Source organism: Prinia subflava, chromosome 5 (assembly GCF_021018805.1).
Source record: "Prinia subflava isolate CZ2003 ecotype Zambia chromosome 5, Cam_Psub_1.2, whole genome shotgun sequence".
NCBI lineage: Eukaryota > Metazoa > Chordata > Aves > Passeriformes > Cisticolidae > Prinia > Prinia subflava.
In genome coordinates this window covers 284,298-305,392 of record NC_086251.1, presented here as the reverse complement: position 1 = coordinate 305,392, position 21,095 = coordinate 284,298, and the positions used below count along the sequence as shown (strand labels likewise).

Genomic DNA, 21,095 nt, shown 5'->3' with positions numbered 1-21,095 from the left:
AGTTTGAGGGATGAGGATCTTTATCCCAAGGTGGGGTTTGGAGCTAGGGGATAAATGGATCAGGGTTTGAAGTACGAGGCTCTCTATCCTGAAGTGGGTTTTAGAGCTGGGAGCATCCCGAGGGATCCATGGATCAGGCAGGAGCCGGGAGGCAGAGTGTGGGTGAGCTCTTTATTGAGGAGGAAGGCTCCAGCGTGGGTGGCTGCACATCCAAGGAGCTCCAAGCACAGGGAGAGGCTCCTCCGGCCGCCCCGGAAAGGCAGAGCCCGGTGTCCCCCCCCTGGAGAGGGACACGGCCCCTCCAGCCGCTCCGTGCCACCCAGGAGTGGAGGAGGAGGAGGAGCGAGGGGGCCTTGGTGCTGGGAGGGGGGTGGGGAGCGTGCTGGGCGGGCTCCACTCCCCAAGGGACACGCGGGACGTCCTCGGGGCTCCGGGGATCGGGGCTCGGCCGGGGTCTCTCCGATGGATCATCCAGGCAGGGGGGCAGGAGGGGGAAAGGCCACCTGTGACATGGAGGAAGAGGAGGTGACACTCGGGAAAGGGGACAAGGCTCCCAGTGCTGTCACCATCCTCATCCCGTCCATTCCCAGAGCGAATCCAAGCCTGGCAAGGCCCGGAGCCGCTCCCTGGGCGCCCCCGTGCCACCCCCAGCCCTGTCCCTGTCACCTGGAGGGCAGCGGGTGCAGGGCTCAGGAGAAGATGCTGGCGATGCTGGATGCCAGGATGATGGCGAGGATGATGCAGCACAACATGATCATGATCTTCTTCTGCTCAGGGAGACAGGGAATGTGAGGCAGGGACACGGCTGGGGACAGGGACAGGGGATAAGGATGGGGCTGGGGAGGGGGACAACAAGGATAGGGGCTGTGGAGTGGGGAGGAAGGGCAGAGACAGGGCAAGGGACAAGGACAGGCTGGGGAGGGGACAGGGAAGGTGGCAGGGCAGGTGTGAGCTGGTTCTGTGTGGCACAGGGAGGTGACAGTGCCAGTGTGCCCCGGGACAGGTGACCGAACACCGTGACTTACCCAAAAACTTGGTGGGAGGGGACAGTCCGGACAGGGCCCGGGAGTTGGGGGTGTCCCCAGCCTGGCGCTTCCCCCTCGTGTCCTACAGCACCGGGAAACGGGCCCGGCCCAGCCCCGAAGTCCCCGGACACCGGGAGCTGAGCCGGAGCCGTGCTGGTGGCTTTGGGTGTTCCCGGTGCCGGCACGGAGAGGAGGCGCGGGGCGGGAATCAGCGGGATTTTATTACAGCGGGAGTTAAATATCCACGATCAACACATCCTCCCGCCTGGACATCAAAGCCAAGAGGGGACTGACAGCTCCCTCTGTCACAGCGCAGTGACAACAAACCACGCGGTGCCACCAAACCCCGCCTCCTGTCCCTATTCCCGCCCTCATTCCACCGGGATGCCCGCACGGGTCAGCGTCCGGGCCTCGGATTTGTGTCCTTGTCACCCTTCGCTGGGGCTGTGGCATCAGCGGCCGCGCCCCCACGGACGGAATCCTGTCCCCTTTCCGTGGGGACACGAGGGGCAGAGCCCAGGGACCGGCAGGACGGGCGGGAAGGGCGGCGGAGCTGGAGCCCGCGGCGGGAAGCGGGACACGGAGGGTCGGGAGCAGCAGGTCCGGGAGGAGCAGGGAGAGGAGGGGTCCAGGATCAGTGCCGGGGAGGATCCCGCCGGGAGGCGACAGCGCCGGGATGGTCGGGAGTGTCTGGAGGAGGGAAAGGGGAGCTGGAGGCATCGGCGGGGAAAGGGACAGGACTGCAGCAGGAAGGAGCGAGCGGGAATGGCAAAGATGGATGAGGGGAAAAGGCAAAATCCAGAGCCTGGAGCAACACGGAGCCCCGAGGGGTGCAGAGCCTGGAGCAACACGGAGCCCCGAGCACTGCAGACCCCAAAAAATGCAGACCCCAAACAGCACAGAGCACCAGAGACCCCTGAACATTACAGATGCCTGAGCACTGCAGAGCCCCCAAAAAACACAGACCCCAGAGCACCATGGACCCCCAAACACTGCAGACCCCCAAGTACTGCAGACCCTCAAAGAACACCCCCAGACCTGAGATCAGACCCAGAACCCAGCACACCCAGGCCTGTAACAGCCCCAAATCCCACAGCACTGCAGCCCCCCAAGCAGGAGATGACACTGGGATCCCCCAGGACTTGGGGTCCCCTGCCCCCCAACACTTACAGACCCCCGCCCCAGGGGCTATTTCACGTTCAGCCCCACCGAGAGTCCAGTGATGAGGGCAACTGTCCCCAGCAAGAGCACGACCACTGCCACCAAAACCAGCAGCTTCTGGGGGAACAGGGGCACGTTGGGGGTGGTGACACCTGTCCTGTGGGGGGGGGGACTTGGGGGCACCGAGGGGCCCTGAAGAGCCAGGGGTGCTGCAGAGCCCTGGGCATGGGGCAGGAGGAGCTGAGTCCTCACCAGCTCATCACACCTGAGGGTGGGAGGGGGCTCAGGGGTGGCGGTGGCACAGAACGGGACAGAGCTGCCACCCTCCCGTGGGGTCACTGGGGGGAGGTGGTGGGAGTTAAGGGGGTCAGCTGGGGGAGATGAAGGGTGGCTGAGGGGGACAGGAGGCGACTGAGGGAAATAAAGGGATCTCAGGGCCACTGGAGGATACGGGGAGGTGCTGGGAGCACTGGGAAATGTGAAGGCACAGTGAGGGCAGGAGGGGGACACTGGGAGTCCCTCTGGGATGCTGGGGGCTAAGGAGGGGACACTGGGGGCCACGGAGGAGACACTGGGGGCCACGGAGGGGACACTGGGGGCCGTCGGTCTGTCTCACCCTCCTGGCCTCACTTTGGTACTTCACAGCCTTTTTGGTGTCGGCCACAGCCCGTTCCACGAATCCCACAGACTGGTCCATGTTGTTCTCTATGCGGTCGATCATGGCTCCCTATGGAGCACCCGGGGGACACAGAGAGAGAGGGAGGGGACGCTGAGAGCACCCCGGGGTGCTGGCACCCACCCACCTGGCGCGCCTGGCCCCAGATTGTCTCCGTGCTCTGCTCCACGTGCCGGGCTCTGCCTTTATCCAGGGGCCCACCCTGAGGGAGAAGGGACAGGGTTGGTGGGGATTCAGTGTCACACTGTGTCACAGTGTCACACAGTGTCACACAGTGACAGAGCCCCACAGCACATGGCACACCACACATGCAGGTACTCACCCATTCCCGGGGCATGCAGCGGCTCCTCATGTGGCATGGGGGGACAGAGAGGGGCTGAGAGAGGGGGCGGCAGGGGGCGGCACCACGGCAGCAAAAGGGACACTCCTGTGTCCCCTCCAGGCCACCACAGGGTGGGTGGTGGCTCCACGGAACACGGGCAGTGGTCACCACCCTAGCTTGTATTGCTGCATGCTGGGACCCCCCTGTGCAGGTCCCTGGGCCATTCCGTGGTCCTCTGCAGGTTCCTGTGACCCCACCCTTGGGTCCCTGCTTGTCCCTGGTCACTCTATGCATAGGTCCCTGTTTGTCCCCATATGTCCCTGTGACCTTGTGCCCAAATCCCTGCATGTGTCCATGTCCCCACACACAGGTTATCCCTGTGACCCCATACCCAGGTCCCCGTGTGTCCCCGTACCTGATTCTCCACCAGCATGGCGATGTCCACGAACATGTCGTGCAGCTCCTTGATGCTGCTCTCCAGGCGCACGATGTCCTTGTGCCGCCCCTCGATCTCGCTCAGCGCCTGCTTCGAGATCTGCGAGTCCATGATCTGCAGGGACAGGGCAACGTCAGCGGGGACGCCCGGCCCTGTGACACGGCCCCGTGTCCCCCCCGGGCCAGGGCTCACCCCCGAGGTGAAGATGGAGGGGTTCCCGCTCTCCAGCATCTCCTCCAGCTCCTCGTCCGTGGTGTTCTTGCCGGCTGCGGGGCACGTGGGGAGGGGTGGGAACCAGTCCAGGGTAAGGGGTGGGGTCTGCACAGTCTGGCTCCACCCACTTAACCAAACTTGGTCAAATGGGTGGGGTCTGTATGAGTTGGTCCCTCCCATTTGGTGAAGGAGGTGGGGTTTGATGCCCAGGCCCCACCCACCCCACCCCACCCTCCCAGGGAACAATTCCTCCCCAGTATCTGAAATAAACCCACTCCCTCTCGGTTTAAAGGCATTCCCCTTGACAAAGTTACGGCCACAGGAGGGATCGGCTCACTGATTTCCAGCTGGCGCTGGATCCGGCCCTTGCTCCGCTCCCGGAAATCCACCTGCGCCTCGTTGTACTTGGTCATGACATCCACGAACTTGCGGGACAGGACCGAGTGCTGGGGACAGGGACATGAGGATGGGGACAGGGACTTTGGGATGGGGACACCCCAGGGCATGGCCTGCCCCACGGGGATTAGACCTGGCCCTGGGGTCGGGGACATGGAACATCCCAGGCATGGCATATCCCTATGGGCCTTTTTCATGGGGGACAGGAGCGAGGACAGAGCTGTGACACTGCCCAGGGGACAAGATGAGGTGCTGGGGATGGGGACAGGAAGTCAGATCAGTGGCACTCTGGGCATGGCATGTTCCTGATCCCAGGATGGACAGGACAACACGCTGGGAGTGGGGACAGTGGTTGAAACTTGTGAAACCCAGAGGGCCAAGGATGTCCCAGCTCAGGGCGACAGGACAGAGTGTTGGGGACAGGGCAGAGGGACACAAAGCCTGGGATCACAGGGATAGAACTGGAGACTTGGGGACTGCTGGACATGCCACATGCCCACCCCGTGGGGGACCTGGGGACACTGGCTGTGCACCGGAGCTCACCTGGGACTTGCGTATCCGGAGGTCAGCGGAGGATCGTGCCTCGTCCTGCTCAATGTTCCTCTCCATACCTGGAGAGAGACAGACCCCAACCCATCAGGAACCCTTCCCACTGCCAGGGGACAGGGACACCCGTGACACGGTGGTGGGGACAGGGCCACTCACTCTTCAGCTTGTTACGGACACTGTTGGCCATTTTCTTGATCTCTGCCGTCAGCTGCTCCAGGTCATCTTTGGTCTCTGTGGGATCACGGGTGTGAGCCACCACGGGAATGTCCCCAGGGGGGTGCCCGTGACCAGGGGAGGCTGTGGGGACACTGTGACAGCACTCACTCTGCTCTGGGATGGGGGCTGAGAGGATGATGCTGTAGAGCTTCTTGGCTTCCTCCACATTCTCCGAGATCTTGTCGATGTTCTGCCGTGTCTCCTCAATCTGGGAGGATTTTGGGGGGTTTAGGGGGCAGCCCTACGGCCCCTCGCCCCGCTCCCAGCCCTCCCTCACCTCCGAGAAGAACTCGTCCATGAACGCCGTGTTGTCCACGGCGATCTCCAGCTCCTCCTCGTCATCCGCATCCTGCTTCTGTTGGGACACAGCGCTCAGGGGGCACCCCCTGCCCACCCAGAGCCCCCCAGGGGGGTGACAGGGACACGAGGAGAGCAGCCATGGGGACGTGGTGGCACAGGGGGGGACATCTGCAGCGGGGGAGAGCTGGGGGGGGGGCCGAGCCCAGCTCACATCTGGCCACACGTGGCTGGGAATTAAGGGATTGCTGGGCTTGGCCAGAGGGAGGGAACGGGGACAGCAATGGGATGGGGATGGGACAGGCTTTATGTCCCCAACTGTGGCCCCACGGCAGGTCTGGGGCAGCCCTGGGGGGCATGAAGGGGGCTGGTACCTCTGACCCTGGTGTCATGCCCAGACCCCCACCCAATGTGCTCCCAAACCCAGCCCTTCCCAAAACTCAGGCTCAGCCCTTCTGCCTCCCCTCACCCCCTCAGCTCCCCCAGCACCCCGGGGCTGTTGTTGGGGTGTCCTGGAGAGGGGGACAGACCCCAGGCTGGGACCCCCCGCCCCCCTCCTGCTGCTGCCAGAGTAAAAATAAAATTAATCCCCTCGCTCCCCCCGAGGGCTTTATCTGATGGCTCCATAATCCTGGTAAATCCCTGCCAAGCCTCCCTGCCACGGCTAGGGGCCCGGCTGCGAGCTGGGGGCCCGCTGGGACCCCCACGATCCGTGGGGAGCTGATGATGGGGAGCAGGGGGAGCCCCCCAGGGCTGGGGGGAAGTGGGGCCCCATGGCAGAGTGGGAAAAGGGAGAAGGAAGTGGCGCCTGTGGCGGGAACATGGGGAAGTGTGGGGTGCAGAGTGGGGTGTGGGCACCCCAAATCCACTGCCAATCCCTGCGGGATGGACACCCCCCACAGGTGTCCCCCCATTGCACCCCATGGCATGGGGGGACAGGACTCAACTGCGGGGAGGGGGTCACGTCACCCCAAAACACCACCGTGCCCCCAGACCACACAGGGATGACCCCCCCTTGTCCCTCCCACCTGCCCCCCCGTTGCAGGGCCCCTCATCTGCCATGGGGTGACCCCCGTGACACCCCCACACGCAGCAGGGTGGGGTCTCGGTGCCATCCATCCCTGGTGTCCCCACCCACCATGGATTGGGGTGTCCTGGAGACACCACGGGATGGGGTCTGAGAGTCCCCCCATTCCTGTGACACCGTGGGGTGCCATTTCAGTGACATCCACCCCGTGACGTCCCCATCCACCACAGACTTGGTCTTTGGGACCCCATCTCCCCGTGATGCCCCCACCCACCATGGGGTGGGGTCTCGGGGACCCCCATCCCGCTGTCACCCTTTTCCTGAGGGGTCCCCTGGGGGTGTCCCCTGTCCCCTCCTCACGCCGGGGGTCCCTCACCGCCTTGAGCTGCTCCAGCCGGTCCTTCATGGTGCCCCCAAAGGCTGGGGGGGCGCGGGGGGGTCCCCGTCCTCGCCCAGCGCAGGGATGGGCGATGTCACCCTCGGTCCTCGCCGCTCGGCCAGGCCTCCTACATCCAGGCGAGGTGGCGGGTGGCCCTGTCCCGTGTGCCTGTCGCCGAGCCCGGGGCTGTCCCTGCGCTAATCCCCAGTGACGGGCACGGGGAAGGCGCCGAGGGGAGGGACGAGGTGGAGCCGCCCCTTCACCTGGGGCACCGGCGACACCGGACCCGCTCCGGGCGGCAGCTGGGGTGGCCCCCGGGCAGCACGGGATGTGACAGAGCTGGGGGAGGATGTGGAGGCCATGAGGGAGCCGATCCCCCACGGGGGTCCCACGGTGAGGACGTGTCACCCCCTGCCACGTGGGGCTGCAGCGGGAGGACGGCTGGGGACAGGGAACACGGCTGGGGGGACACCGCTGGGGACACCGCGGGTGTGAATGGGGACACAGCCAGAGATGTGGGTCACGGCTGGGGACATGGCTGGGTCTAGGGGACACGACTCGGGGGGACAAGGCGGTGGATAGGGGTCACAACTGGGGACACAGCTGGCGGCGGGACACAGCTGTGGATTCAGGACACCGCTGTGGGGACACGGCTGGGGCCGGGGCAGGAGCAGGCAGAGGGGACAGCTGGAGGACACGGCTGCAATTAAGGGACACAAGTGAGGGGCGTGACTGGGGACAGGGGTCACGGCTGGGGAAGACACGGCTGGGGACAGGGGGCACAGGTGGGGGACAGGACGGTGGGTGGGACACGGCTGGGGACAGGGCTGGGCGGCACGGCTGGGGCTATGCACGGGGTGACACTGGCTATGGCTGGGGTGACACTGGGGGGCACAGCTGCGGGCGGGAGACACGCGGGTGTCACCGCTGTGCGCGGGAAAAAAAGGGACGCTACTCCTTTAAGAAACGAATACGAGGGGGCGTGGTCTGAGTTGGGCGTGGCCCGAGTTAGCCCCGCCCCATCGCGCGCCGGCGGGCGGGACGCGGGGCAGTGGCGGCGGATGACGTCATGCGGCTGCGCCCGCGGCGGCGCATGCGCGGCGGGGCCCGGGGCCTGGTCGGGCGGCGCGGAGCCTGCGGGCGGGGGGCGGCGGCGCCGCCATGTTCCGGTACCCGGTGAGCGGGGAGGGGCCGGGGAGGGGCCGGGGGGGCCAGAGCGGGCGGGGCCCCGCGGGGCCTGCGGGCGAACCGCGCCGGGGCGGTGTAACGGGACGGGGGGGGTATAACGGATCGGGGCGGGGGAGGTGAAATGAGTGTGGGGGGCGGTCAGGGAGGGGGCCCGAGGGGCTGGGAGGGGGCTCCGGGGTGGCACAAAGAGCCCGGGGGGCACTGGGGACCTCTGACGGGCTGGGGGAGCGCATAACGAGAGGAGTCACTCTCTAGACCTGGAGGGGTCACCGGGGAGATGTAACGGGTTTGGGGAGCCGCTGCGCAGGAATAACGCGTGGGGGCGATTTCCAGGGGCGGATAATGGGGCTGGGGGGTATCGCTGGCTGGGGAGGGGTGTTGTGTAGGTATAATGGGCTGGGGGGTCATTAGGAGGCTCAGGGGGCTTACCCCATTCCCGGCTGTCCAAGTCCCTGGAGGACTGCCCGCTGGACGAGGATGAGGATGCCTTCCAGGCCCTGGGCGAGGAGGATGAGGACATCGACCAGTTCAACGATGACACCTTTGGTGCCGGCGCCGTCGGTGAGACCCTGGGTGTCACCCCCGGCTCCCCCTGACCCCGCGGCTCCCCGCGGTCCCTCACCCTGTGCCCCCCGGCAGATGACGACTGGCAGGAGGCCCACGAGCGGCTGGCGGAGCTGGAGGACAAGGCCGGCTCCAGCCGGGAGCCCGACGGTCCCGTGGGCAATGATGGGGACGTCCTGGGCGACCCCGAGGACGCGCTGGCCGAGCGGCTGACACGCCTCGTCATCGACAGCGAGCTGGAGGACCCGGCCATCATGCAGGCCGTGCACACCAGGGACCCCCCGCAGGTGGGAAGGGGCCAGGGGAGCTGGGGTGGATGCGGGCGTGGATCCCCCAGAGCCCTCCTGACTCTCTCCTCCTACCCTGCAGCAGCCTGGAGGGCTGAATTCCAGCATCTGGGACAGTTCGGCCATGCTGCGACGCATCCGGGGGCCGCTCCTCGCCCAGGTAGGGGGCTGGGGGCAGGGGGCTCTTCCCTGGTGATCCCAAATGCCTGTGGCAGCCAGCTGGGTGGGATAAACCGTACCTGGGATAGTGGAGTGTCCCGCTTCCCCCTGGCTGCATCGGTGGCTCATGGAGGACCCTCACAGCTGTCTCCGTCTGTCGCCCCTCAGATCCTGGAGGGCTGGGATGGTGGATTTTTGCTCTTCCGGGATGCCTGGTGATGCCTGAGGGGTTTCAGGGCTCCCAGCAGGGTTTGGGAATGTTGATGCCTGGAGGCAAAGGATTTTTGTGCTGTTGTGGTTTCATTAAGAGTCAGGCTTTGAAGTGCTGCGTGTCCAACCCTCTCCCAACCCTTTTCCTCTCCTGGCTCTGCCGGGCTGGGAGGTGACCCAGAATTCCCACCCCACGCCCTGTTATCTCCAGCGGGATGCTCTTGGCAGTCACGTGTGCCCCGGGAATGCCCAGCGTCCCTTGGAGATCCCAGGGAAGCGCAGTGGGAGCTGGCAGGAGGAAGGGGGGGCTCTGACCCTCCTCCCCATCCCAGCCTGTGGCTCCAGGGGGTCGTCCCTCCCACAGGAGATGCCGTCGGTGTCCGTGCTGGATTACGCCCTGCCCCAGCGGCCTCCGCAGGCTCGGGATGAGGAGCGGGACCCGTCGGAGCGGGCGCTGCCCCGGCGCTCCTCGTCGCCCATCATCGGGAGCCCCCCGGTGCGGGCCGTTCCCATCGGCACCCCCCCGAAGCAGGCCGCCATCCCCAACTTCAACCAGCAGGTACCTCCTCGCTTCCCGGCGCTCCCAGGGGTGCCAGCTGCTTCCCAGGGGGAGTCACTGTGCCGCTTGTCTCCTCCCAGATCCTGTGTCCCAAGCCTGTCCACATCCGAGCTACCATGCAGCAGCGTTATCCTGCTCACTATGGAGAGAGGATGTCCCCCAACCAGCTCTGCAATGTTCCGGTACACAGCTTTCTCTCCTCTGTTTTTTGGGGATTGATGACCGGCCCTCTCCCAATACCCCCACGTGTTCCTGTGGCTCATCCCCACCCCGCAGAGCCTGGCCTTCCTGGGGTTTGTCCCACCTGCCAGTCGTGGTCTGTGATCGGGGTCCCTTTTCCCAACTCTCTCCCCAGAATTCCTCCCTCCTGGGCCACCCGTTCCCCCACAGCGTCTCTCCCGTTCTCACTCACCTGCAGAGGGCCCAGCTGCTCGGAGGAGCCCAGGTAAAGCTCCTTCCTGTGCTTCATCCCCCCTTCCTCTCCGTGTGGCTCTGGGACTTTCCTCACCGTGGCTCTTGCTGGCCATGGCAGATCCTTTGCCTGCCTGGCTGACTCCGGGTGTCCTCTCTGCCCCTCCAGGCCGGCCGAATGTCCCCCAGCCAGTTTGCGCGGGTGTCCGGGCTGGTGGGGAGCCCGCTGCCCTCCGTGAATCCCAAGCTGCTGCAGGGCAGAGTTGGGCAGATGATGTCCCCGGCCGGAGGGTTCCGTGCCTTTTTCGGGGCTCCCCCTGCCCCGCCCCCCTCGCAGCTGCCGCACCCTCCGGGCCCCGGATCCCACCTGCAGAACCTGAGGTCGGTGCCGCCCCTGTCCCAGTGTCCCAGGCGCTCCCTGCTCTGTCCCTGACGATTCCTGCTCTCCCCAGGCCGCAGCCCCAGATGTTCCGGCCGGACACGACCCACCTGCACCCCCAGCACCGCCGGCTCCTGCACCAGCGGCAGCAGCAGAACCGCAAGTGAGTGCGGGGACAGGGCCAGGGCCGGGGCCGCGCGGCACGGGGACGTGTCCTGCTTCCGGGGTCACCTGTCCCCCCTCTCTGTCCCTTCCTGTAGCTCCGGTGTGCTCACGGGTGCCCTTCTTCTCCTGCCAGCCAGCACCGGAGCCTCAACGGCTCCGGGGGGGACCGAGGGGGCCACCGGAGCAGCCATCAGGAGCAGATCCGTAAGGATCCCTACGCCAACCTCATGCTGCAGCGGGAAAAGGACTGGGTGTCCAAGATCCAGATGATGCAGCTGCAGAGCACTGATCCCTACCTGGATGATTATTATTATCAGGTAGTCGGGAGCAGGATCTTCCCCCTGTCCCTTTGATGTTCGGTGGGAAGGGGATGTCAGTCCAGAGCACTGTTTGAGGGTCCCCAGGGAGAGAGGGAAATGTTTGGGATGGACATTGGGAGACTGAATGGGGTGGGAGAGCTGTGGCTGCTGGATCCATCCTCTCCTCCATCCTTTCCTGAGCTGGCAGAGGTTTTCTGGGATCTGTGGGTGAGCTGGTCCCAGTAGAGAAGAGGAACTGGTGCAGGATGTGAGTCAGCAAAGCTCTGCCATTGCAAAACAGCGTGGATGGGGTGGGGAGGCCCCGGCATGGTGCCAGTGGAGCAAGGCAGGCAAACTGGGATGTGCTGGGAAGGACTGGGAACCCCACAAGGAGAGTGGATTTGCCATTGTCCTGAGAGAGGGCTGAGGAGGATCCTCCATCTCTGTCATCCTGAAGGATGGGAGAGCAGGATGGACTCAGCTGTGGCTTAAATGATGACACTGAGAAGATGATGGAGCTGAGGAGAGGGAGATGGCCAGTGGTTTTTTGGGAGAAGGCTCTCACCATTTCCTCTCCCTGCCTCAGAATTACTTCCAGAAGCTGGAGAAGTTGGCAGCGGCCGAGGAAGTGCACGGCGACGGTCCCAAGAAGGAGCGCACTAAACTCATCACCCCTCAGGTGGCCAAGCTGGAGCACACCTACAAGCCAGGTAAAGCCCTCCAGCAGCCCCAGGGCTCCTTTCCTCCAGGGATTTAGGGGCCTCATCCCTCAGCTTCCCTGCTCCCTCCTTCCTGCAGTGCAGTTTGAGGGCTCGCTGGGAAAGCTCACTGTCTCCAGTGTCAACAACCCCCGGAAGATGATCGATGCCGTGGTGACGTCCCGCAGTGAGGATGACGTGAGTTCCTGGCCTTCTTCCCTTCCAACACAGCCCTGGGGCTCCTTCCCACGGCCCTGACTCCCTCTTCCCTTCCTGGCAGGAGACAAAAGAGAAGCAGGTCCGAGATAAGAGGCGGCAGACCCTTGTCACGATTGAGAAGGTGAGCTTGAAGGGAATCCTGACACTCAGAGGTCCATGGTGGGATGAAAAGTGGGCCAGCCCAACCCATTCCATGACTCCCTGAGTGATCCATGCTTCCTGCAGACGTACAGCCTCCTCCTGGACGTGGAGGACTACGAGCGCCGCTACCTCCTGAGCCTGGAAGGGGAGCGGCCAGCCCTGATGGGAGAGAGGAAGCAGAAGATCTGTGACATTTACGACAATCTGAGGGGGAAGGCACCTGGGCAGGACAGGTGAGCAGGATTTGGGAGCTCTGGGACCACAGAAAGAAACTAGTTTTCCATGGATATATTTGACTCTTGCAGGACACTGAAGTAGCCTGCCTTTTTTAGCCATTTTACCCTCAGTGTGGTTACCAAGTCACGTCTTCCATCCCCTCCAAGTGGCAGAGCTGAGGATTAGGGATGTCACTCCTGTGTAGTTTTTCCCTCCTCAGGGGTGTTCTGTGAGGCATGGGTGTGTTTTCCCCCTGGTGCTAGAGCAGATCCAGCTGTGGGATGCTCCCAGGTGAGGGCTGACACCTTTTCTCCCTCCCTCCTCAGGCTGAGCGATGACCACTTCATGCAGATCATGTGCATCCGGAAAGGAAAGCGCCTGGTGGCCCGGATCCTTCCCTTCCTGGCTCCAGAGCAAGCGGCTGACGTGCTCATGGCCACGGCCAGGAACCTGCCCTTCCTCATCAAGAAGGATGCTCAGGATGAGGTGAGGCTCCAGAGGCTGGGAGGGCTCCGTGTGACTTCAGGATGGCAGTTCCTGCCTTTCCTGGGAGGGTGCCAGAGGTTTGGAGGGGCCGCGTGGGAGAAGCTGTTCACAATTCCAGCCAGGCACAGAGAAGCTTGTGGAGCTCCCAACTGTGTTCCCTTCTCCACAGGTGCTTCCCTGCCTCCTGAGGCCCTTTTCCCACGTCCTCTACCACCTTCCCTTGGGAACAGTCACCAGCCTTGTGCAGCAGCTCACGAACCTACCTCAGAGCGCCGCCGCTCCCACCAACCTGCACCTCACTGCTGTGCTCCAAAACAAGGTGCTCCTCATCCCCACCCCTTCCCAGCCTTGGGAATTACCCCAGCAGCCTCTCGGTGCTGGGGTGTTCCCCGTGCTAATTAATGAGGGCGTCTGGCACATTAATTAACGGTCTGAGGTGGCCCCGGGCTCTGCTTCAGCCTGGCAGCAGTTTCTGGGTCCGTCCCGCTTTACTCCATGCTCCAGTCCTGGAATTTGGGGTGGGAATGTTGCTCCAGTGAGTTCCTCCTGGGCTGGGAGTGGTCCGTGGTCTTTTCTTCTTCCTCCTCCTGCAAAGGCAGGAAGGGATCTTCCTGCCCGTGCCGGCATTTCAGGAGGTGTTGGGAATTCTCCCAGGGAATTCTAGGAGGTGCCTGATCCCCTCCCTGTCCCCACAGTTCGGTCTGTCCCTGCTGTACCTGGTCCTGAGCCGAGGGGAGGAGCTGCAGAGCTCGGACACCAACACAGAGCTCATGCAGGACAACCAGTGGTGAGTGCCTGTCCCGGGCTGCCACGCTCCTGCCTGGAATGTCAACATGTTCCCAGCCCACGTGGAGGAAAAGGCTCCCAGAACCCGCACACCTCTCACTGCTCCCTTTTCCCGGCAGGACGGAGCTGATGCTGATGGCGACCCGGGAGCTCCTGCGGATCCCTCAGGGAGCCTTGGCCAAGCCCGTCTCCATCCCCTCCAACTTGATCTCCCTCTTCTCTCGCTACGTTGACCAGCAGAAGCTGAACCTGCTGGAGACAAAATTGCAGTGAGTGCCAGCCCTCTTTTCCCATGGGAATGTGGCCCTGTCCCACCAGGGCACTGGGAGAAGGGGGAAACCAGAGGTGGGGGTGCAGCTGGAGAAGGATTGGAGTGGGAAAAAACAGCATGGGGAGAGAGGAATGGCTGCCTCCCTCTGATCCTGCCACTGTTGTTCCCTGGTTCCAGCTTAGTGCAGGGGATCCGGTAGATCTCCGTGGCTCCTCGCCGCCACCGGAATGTTCCAGAGGAAGGAAGGAAGGAAGAATGGATGGCACACGGTTCACCCCACACCTCCCCCGACGCCCGGCCTGGCACATGGGGCACATCTGCCCCCCAATCCCTGGATCAGCAGGAAGAGGGGGATATTTGGCTGCTCCCCCCTTTCCCACAAAGTGCTGCCTTTCCCTGCTGCTCCCGATTTCCCCCAAATCCCTCTGCACCCCCAAAAATTGCTGCTTCCCCCCCAGACACCCACACACACCCCCCCAAACACACACACACTACTGAGGACCCCGGGAAACAGGGAGCCCCTCGCTCCACATCCACGGCCAGGGGTTCCCCTGCTCCCTCCTGCTCCTTCTCCAGCCCTTCCCACAAGCACTGAGCTCTGCTTCCTGGCCTTCCCCACGCTTCCCACACCTGTTTCACACACTCACCTCGTCTTCCCAAAATTCGGCTCCTTCCCTCCCCCTGGGATCAGCCTCAGCAGCTCCGGGGTGGAGGGCACAGCCGGGTCTCTGTCCCCTCCGGATCAGATCCAAGTGGATTCAGCTGCTCCTCGGGAAGGTGGTGGTGGTGGTTGGGGGATAATTTTGTCCTTTTTTTTTTTTTTTTTTTTTTTTTTTTTTTTTTTTTTTTTTTTTTTTTGCTTTTAAAAAGAAAAAAAAACAAACAAGAGATTTGCACATGTAGGGATTTTACAACCCGGAATTCCTTCTGGCATTAACCAGTCCCTCTCTCCTGCTCCCGGCCATTTCCCTGTCCTTTTCCTCTGACAGATCAAGTGGAGAGTTCATTTATTATTATTATTATTTTATTGCTTTTTTTTCCCTCTTTTCCTGCATTTTTTTTCTTCCCCCCCCCCCCTTTATTTCCCTTTTCTGCTTTTCTTAATTTCATTTGCTTGCTGTAATTTTTTTTTTTTTCTTCCCCATCCCTCCCAGTTTTTGGTTCTGGTTAATGAGAATAAAGTTTCTAAATTTACATTTTTATAGGGTATTGTAAATAAAAATGAATTGTATACGGCTGCCAGCCTGGCCGCTCCTTCTCTTACCCGAACCATCTCGGCCGCCACTCCGCCGTGTCCCTGCTCTGGCACCTCGGAGGTCTCGAACCCGCGACCCCCGGGAATACCTCTGAGGGCAGGGGGCGTGGCTACGCCTCAGCCAATGGCGGCGCGCGTAGCGCGAAACCCCGCCCCTCCGCCAATCGCTGCCTGGTGACTCACCGCGCGGCGTCAGCACGCGCGGCGCGCCGCTCCCCCATCCATTGGCTCCCCGTCTGATTGACAGCTGAGGAGTCCGCCCTCGGCCAATCGCAACGCGCGAACCGCCCCTCCGGCGCCCTGGCTGCCAATGGGACGCGAACGTGGGCGGGGCGAGTGACGGCACCGCGCGGGGCGGTGGCGGCGGCAGCGGCGATGGCGGAGCTGCGTGCGGCGGGCGCGGGGCCCGGCCCGGCCGCGCCCCCCGGCCCCGCGGCGCTGCCCGCGGCCCCCGGCGCGCCCCCGGCCCTGCCCTCACCGGCGGCGAGCGTCGGGGCCGCCCCGGCACCGACGGCGGCACCGGCGGCGCCGACAACGTCGGCGGGCGGCGGATCTGGCGCGGGCGGCGGCGGGGCCGGTCCCGGCTCGGCCCGCGAGGGTTGGCTCTTCAAGTGGACCAACTACATCAAGGGATACCAGCGCCGCTGGTTCGTGCTCAGCAATGGGCTGCTGAGCTACTACCGGTACGCACCGGGAGCCGCCCCGCCGCCCCCCGGGCCCCCCGTGACCTTGGGGCCGCGCTGCGCCCCCGCGGCGGGAGGGAGCGGGCGGGAGCCCCCGCACCGGGCTGGGCAGCGCACGGTGCCCCGGTGCCAGCTGGGAAGGAGGGCGGCTGTCACCTCCCTGTCCCCGCGGTTGTCGCCTCCGTGTCACGGGGGATGTCACCTCCCGGTCACCGGGGCTGCTCTTGCTGGAGGGGAGCTGTTAGCCTGCTCCCCGTCGTCCCTCTGTGCCAGCAGGGGAGGGGGGCTGTTGTCACATCCCTGTCCCCATGGCTGTCACGTCTCTGTCCCCGGGATTGTCACATCCCTGTCCCCCTGGGTGTTTGAGGGCGGGGGTCTGCAGCCCCCTCAGCCTCCCGCAGCTCCCGGATCCCGCTGTCCCTCCCATTGTCCCGGTGGCCTCGTGTGTTGTCACCCGCGGGGACACCTGAGCCCGGGCGGGGGGGGCCTTGTCCCTTCATTATTGATGGGGAACCGGAGCCTTCGGCAGCTGCCGGCTCCGGTTACACCGCCGGCAACGGAGTGGGGGCGCCGGGCTGGGGGTGTCGCGGCTGCGTGTCACCTCTGTCACCTGGTGACGTGGAAGGGGAGTGCCAGCCTGGCGTGGCCTCTCTGGGACTTCACCCTTGTCCCGGGCTGTGCCAGGATCCGGGAAGCACCGGATCTCTGAGGCTCCAGGATCCCTGAGGCCACTCCTGGGGGCTGTGGACTTGTCCCCCTCGTAGTGATATTCCCCAGCGTGGCCCCACTCTGGCACCAGCAAACCCTCCCTATTAATAGCCCTGGCTGCTGGACTGGGAATGCCGAGCGCCCTGCGTGGCCCCCCGAGGGCTCATCCTGGGGATCCCGGCCCTGTCCTTCCCTCACTGCGGCTTTCCCCCGCAGATCCAAGGCAGAGATGGGCCACACGTGCCGTGGCACCATCAACCTGGCCACGGCCAACATCACTGTGGAGGACTCCTGCAATTTCATCATCTCCAACGGCGGAGCCCAGACCTACCACCTCAAGGCCAGCTCTGAGGTGGAGCGGCAGCGCTGGGTCACTGCCCTCGAGCTCGCCAAGGCCAAGGCGGTCAAAATGCTGGAGGAGTCAGGTACGGAATTCCTGGATCCGTGGCAGGCTCACGGTGCGCTCAGGGTGAAATCCCAGAGCCCAGGGTAGGATCAGTGTCCTCAGAGTGGGATCCCAGTGCCACACACTGGCCAGGTTCCCAGAGCCCCGCAGGTGGCAGGAATCCCAGGGCAGGAGCCCAGTGCTTGGAGGACTCAGGGCAGGATATCAGTGTTCCACGGGATCCCAGTGTCCCTGGGGCAGAATCCCAGTGCCTCACAGGACCGAGGGCAGGATCCCAGTGCCCCCAGGCATGATCCCAGTGACCCCAGGGCAGGATCACAGGGCATCATCAGTGTCCTTAATGCAGGTTTCGAGTTCCTCACTAGCCCAGTGCCCTGGGCAGCATCCCAGCATCTCCAGCAAGAAGGTTTGGAAGGGGATGGCCGTGTCCATGCACGTGTGACCCCAAAAGCCTGGTGTGCACGGAGATGGACCATCAGTGTTGGGGTGCCCTCAGGGATTTGGGGATCCCCCTGTGCCCTTCCTGGCAGCCCCACCCCCAGCTCCTGGCGTGACAGGACAACCCCACATTCTCTGCCTTCCCGCCTGCAGACGACTCCGGTGACGAGTCGGTGTCGCAAACGGACAAGACGGAGCTGCAGAACACCCTGCGGATTTTATCCAGCAAGGTGGAGGACCTGAGCACCTGCAACGACCTGATCGCCAAGCACGGCACGGCCCTGCAGCGCTCCCTCAGCGAGCTCGAGGCGCTGCGCCTCCCTCCAGACAGCACCGACAAGATCAAGCAGGTCAACGAGCGCGCCACGCTCTTCCGCATCACCTCCAACGCCATGATCAACGTGAGTCCCTGTCCCGAGCATTCCACAGCGGGAGAAGCCCCCACTTCCATGCTGAGCACTGTTTCCCCGCAGGCCTGCCGGGATTTCATGCTCCTGGCGCAAACACACGGGAAGAAGTGGCAGAAGTCGCTGCAGCAGGAGCGGGATCAGCGGATTCGGCTGGAGGAGACGCTGGAGCAGCTGGCCAAGCAGCACAACCACCTGGAAAGGGCTTTCCGGGGGGCCACGGTGCTCCCCGCCAGCACGGCCGGCACTGGAGGCTCTGGCAAAGGTGGGGAGGGACAGGTGCTGTGCCCAAGTGTCTCCCAGATGCTTCCAGGGATTTTCTGAGCCAGGCTCAGCTTCTCTCGCTCTGCTGATCCCAAGGAATGTGTCTGTCCCATCTCACCTGCTTAGCTAAGTGGTTCTGGCATCCACAACAGGGTCCAAACTGGCTCCTCTGAGCCTTGTCCAACACCCCTCAGAGCTGGGGTGGGGTGTGACCCCCTCACATTGCTGATGGTGACAGGGGAGCCTTCAGCAGGAAACTGGGAATGATGTCCCTTCCTCACCAGCCCTGTCCCCTTTCCCAGATCTGTGCTGCCCTGCCAAAGGTGACCTGAGTGATGAGGATGATGACAACAACGAGTTCTTTGATGCCCCAGAGATCTTCCCCATGCCTGATGCCATGGGCCACAAGTGAGTTTCAGGGGAGAGGGGAATGCCCTCACTGCTCTGCCCAGTTCGGGAATGTTCACCCCCTTTCCCCCCTTCCCAGGAGAACTGGGAGCAACATCAGCGGCACCAGCAGTGACATCAGCCTGGAGGAGCAGGTGGGATGGGGGTTTATGGCTTGGGGGTGCCCAGATTCCCATGGAAGTATTTTAGGGGGTCACAGGGATTTAACAGTCCTTGTCTCCCCTCTCCCTAGTACAAGCACCAGGTTGAGGACACCAAGAAGGAGAAGAGAACACGCATTCCCTACAAACCCAACTACAGCCTCAACCTCTGGAGCATCATGAAGAACTGCATTGGGAAGGAGCTGTCCAAGATTCCCATGCCAGTGAGCACAGAGGCGGCCGCCAGGTGGGCGCGGGGCACCCCGGAGCCCCCTTTTTTCTGACCCGCTCCCTTTCCCAGGTGAATTTCAACGAGCCGCTGTCCATGCTGCAGCGGCTGACGGAGGACCTGGAGTACCACGAGCTCCTGGATCGGGCGGCGCGCTGCGAGAGCTCCCTGGAGCAGCTGTGCTACGTGGCCGCCTTCACCGTGTCCTCCTACTCCACCACCGTCTTCCGCACCAGCAAACCCTTCAACCCGCTCCTGGGAGAAACCTTTGAGCTGGATCGGCTGGAGGAGAACGGGTACCGCTCCCTCTGCGAGCAGGTGCGGCCGGCCCCTCTCCCCCAGCCTGTTCTGGGACATCAGGATGGCCAGCACTGAGCTGTCCCCAATCCCGTGTCCAGGTGAGCCACCACCCGCCGGCTGCCGCCCACCACGCCGACTCCAAGAACGGCTGGACGCTGCGCCAGGAAATCAAAATCACCAGCAAATTCCGAGGGAAATACCTCTCCATCATGCCTCTGGGTGAGCCCTCCGGGAGTGTGGGGGATTTTTCGGGACCCGCTGAGGCTCCAGGTGTGATTCTCGGCACAATCTCCTTCCCTCAGGTACCATCCACTGCGTCTTCCACTCCTCGGGCAACCACTACACGTGGAAAAAGGTGACGACCACCGTGCACAACATCATCGTGGGGAAGCTCTGGATAGACCAGGTGGGACATCGTGGATGGGAGGTGTGTGGAAGCGTGGATCCCTGGGGAATGGGGCACGGGTGGGTCTGACTGTCCTCTCCCCTCCACAGTCAGGTGAGATCGAGATTGTCAACCACAAGACAGGGGACAAGTGCATCCTCAAGTTTGTCCCTTACAGCTACTTCTCCCGGGATGTGGCGAGGAAGGTAGGGACACGGAGCCACGGGACATCCCAGCCTGCTCGTGACTGCCCAAGCGTGTTCTGATCCAGGCTGTCCCCTCTCCCTCCAGGTGACCGGGGAGGTGATGGACCCCTCGGGGAAGGTGCACTTTGTCCTGCTGGGCACGTGGGACGAGAAGATGGACTGCTACAAGGTCCAGCTGGGCACAGGGGACAACGGAGCCGAGGCGCGGCCGCGAGCCCACGAGGCCGAGGACAGCCGGGTGCTGCTGTGGAAGCGGAACCCGCTCCCGTGAGTGGGGAAAAGGGGAACGAGGCAGCCCCGGCAGCAGGGCTGGCGCTGAGCCCGCTCCTTGCCGTGCCGCAGGAAGTACGCAGAGAACATGTACTACTTCTCGGAGCTGGCGCTGACCCTGAACGCGCCCGAGGGCGGGACGGCCCCCACGGACAGCCGGCGGCGCCCGGACCAGCGCCTCATGGAGAACGGCAGGTGGGACGAGGCCAACGCCGAGAAGCAGCGGCTGGAGGAGAAGCAGCGGCTCTCCCGCAAGCGCCGCGAGGCCGAGGCTGCCCGCGCCACCGAGGACGGTAAGGCGGGGCTGTCACGCAGGGATGTCACCCCTGGGTGTCCCCCCCAGGCCCTCACCCCACTGTGCCCCCCAGGGACACCCTATGACCCCTACAAACCACTGTGGTTCGAGCGGAAGAAGGACCCGGTCACGCAGGAGCTGGCGCACGTCTACAAGGGGGGCTACTGGGAGAGCAAGGAGAAGCAGGACTGGAGCTTGTGCCCGGATATTTTCTGAGCCTGGCGAGGAGGAGGAGGAGGAGCGGTGGGGGGGGGGAGGGATGAAGGCCAGGATCCCCCCCTGTCCATCCGTCTGTCTTAACCGTGTGTCCCCGCGCCTCGCCGTGAGCGCCGGCCGGGCTTTGCCTTAGCCCACCCAAACTGACCTTGGGGAGCAGGAGCCAACACAGCCCCCCCCGAATCCGTGCTGGAGCAGGGTGGGGGCTCCATTCGTCCCACCCACCTCCTGGGCACCCTGGGGTGGGGGGCACGGCCGTCCCTGGGGTGGGGGGCCCCGGGGAAGGCGCTGCGGGGCGAGCCCAAGGCTGGCCTTGGTCTCCCCCCCTCCCCTTTTATTCCCGTTCCCCTTCGCCCCCAGGAGTTCGGGTGCTTTTGGGGTCCGGAGGGGGCCAGACTCCCCAGCCAGCCTGTTCTATAGGTGTATATTATATATATGTAGAGAGCAATCGGGGTCCCCTTCTCCCCTACAGCCCCCAGTTTGGGGGTCCCCACCCTCCCCGGGGTGGCCCCCGCATGTGGGGACCGCCCATGAGGTGCCTTCCCTGTAGGTTTAGGGCAGGGGGAGGGCCTGGGTTTTGGGGGGTGTCTCTCCAGGGTGCAGTGGGACCCCTGCACCCCCAGACACTACAGGGGTGGGGAGATGCACCATGGGAGGAGTCTCTGCACCCCCGAACCTGAAATTGGGGGCGTTTGATGCCTTTTTATTTTATTTTTTCTTTTTTTGGGTTGGTTTTTTTTTTGGTCTCCA

The 21,095-nt window shown here is 63.7% G+C and overlaps 3 protein-coding genes across 8 annotated transcripts; 2 read left to right on the top strand and 1 right to left on the bottom strand.

Moving 5' to 3' along the window:
- Window positions 1–71: 71 nt before the first annotated feature.
- STX3 (syntaxin 3) lies at window positions 72–8,432 on the bottom strand. 4 transcript variants are annotated; one of them, XR_010080398.1, is made up of 13 exons: window positions 8,315–8,432; window positions 6,695–7,036; window positions 5,272–5,349; window positions 5,103–5,202; window positions 4,935–5,009; window positions 4,773–4,840; window positions 4,171–4,279; window positions 3,813–3,886; window positions 3,600–3,734; window positions 2,803–2,913; window positions 1,026–1,715; window positions 667–767; window positions 72–503 (listed from the first exon to the last, which is right to left on the bottom strand). XR_010080398.1 is itself a non-coding variant. In XM_063397438.1 (12 exons), the coding sequence occupies exons 2-11, from the start codon at window positions 6,722–6,724 to the stop codon at window positions 690–692; spliced, it is 858 nt and encodes a 285-aa protein (XP_063253508.1). In that variant the 5' UTR covers window positions 6,725–7,036; window positions 8,315–8,432; the 3' UTR covers window positions 72–503; window positions 667–689. The 4 variants fall into 4 exon arrangements, 3 of the variants coding, with proteins under 3 accessions (XP_063253508.1, XP_063253505.1, XP_063253506.1); XM_063397438.1 differs by lacking the exon at window positions 1,026–1,715; XM_063397436.1 differs by lacking the exons at window positions 72–503; window positions 667–767 and adding an exon at window positions 2,196–2,303 and having other exon boundaries at window positions 1,575–1,715.
- PATL1 (PAT1 homolog 1, processing body mRNA decay factor) lies at window positions 7,629–14,591 on the top strand. 2 transcript variants are annotated; one of them, XM_063397434.1, is made up of 19 exons: window positions 7,629–7,873; window positions 8,335–8,446; window positions 8,525–8,736; window positions 8,822–8,896; window positions 9,470–9,664; window positions 9,745–9,846; window positions 10,020–10,109; window positions 10,245–10,456; window positions 10,528–10,617; window positions 10,753–10,936; window positions 11,505–11,628; window positions 11,717–11,814; window positions 11,897–11,956; window positions 12,061–12,209; window positions 12,519–12,678; window positions 12,848–12,997; window positions 13,374–13,465; window positions 13,584–13,733; window positions 13,913–14,591. In XM_063397434.1, the coding sequence occupies exons 1-19, from the start codon at window positions 7,859–7,861 to the stop codon at window positions 13,932–13,934; spliced, it is 2,292 nt and encodes a 763-aa protein (XP_063253504.1). In that variant the 5' UTR covers window positions 7,629–7,858; the 3' UTR covers window positions 13,935–14,591. The 2 variants fall into 2 exon arrangements, with proteins under 2 accessions (XP_063253504.1, XP_063253503.1); XM_063397433.1 differs by having other exon boundaries at window positions 7,638–7,873; window positions 8,819–8,896.
- Window positions 14,592–15,350: 759 nt separating this feature from the next.
- Window positions 15,351–21,048, top strand: OSBP (oxysterol binding protein). Of its 2 annotated transcripts, XM_063397432.1 has the most exons (14): window positions 15,351–15,673; window positions 16,598–16,806; window positions 17,379–17,626; window positions 17,699–17,897; window positions 18,199–18,304; window positions 18,384–18,438; window positions 18,537–18,668; window positions 18,746–18,991; window positions 19,072–19,192; window positions 19,276–19,379; window positions 19,469–19,564; window positions 19,650–19,831; window positions 19,907–20,127; window positions 20,203–21,030. In XM_063397432.1, the coding sequence occupies exons 1-14, from the start codon at window positions 15,366–15,368 to the stop codon at window positions 20,343–20,345; spliced, it is 2,370 nt and encodes a 789-aa protein (XP_063253502.1). In that variant the 5' UTR covers window positions 15,351–15,365; the 3' UTR covers window positions 20,346–21,030. The 2 variants fall into 2 exon arrangements, with proteins under 2 accessions (XP_063253502.1, XP_063253501.1); XM_063397431.1 differs by having other exon boundaries at window positions 19,907–21,048.
- The last annotated feature ends 47 nt before the right edge of the window (window positions 21,049–21,095 follow it).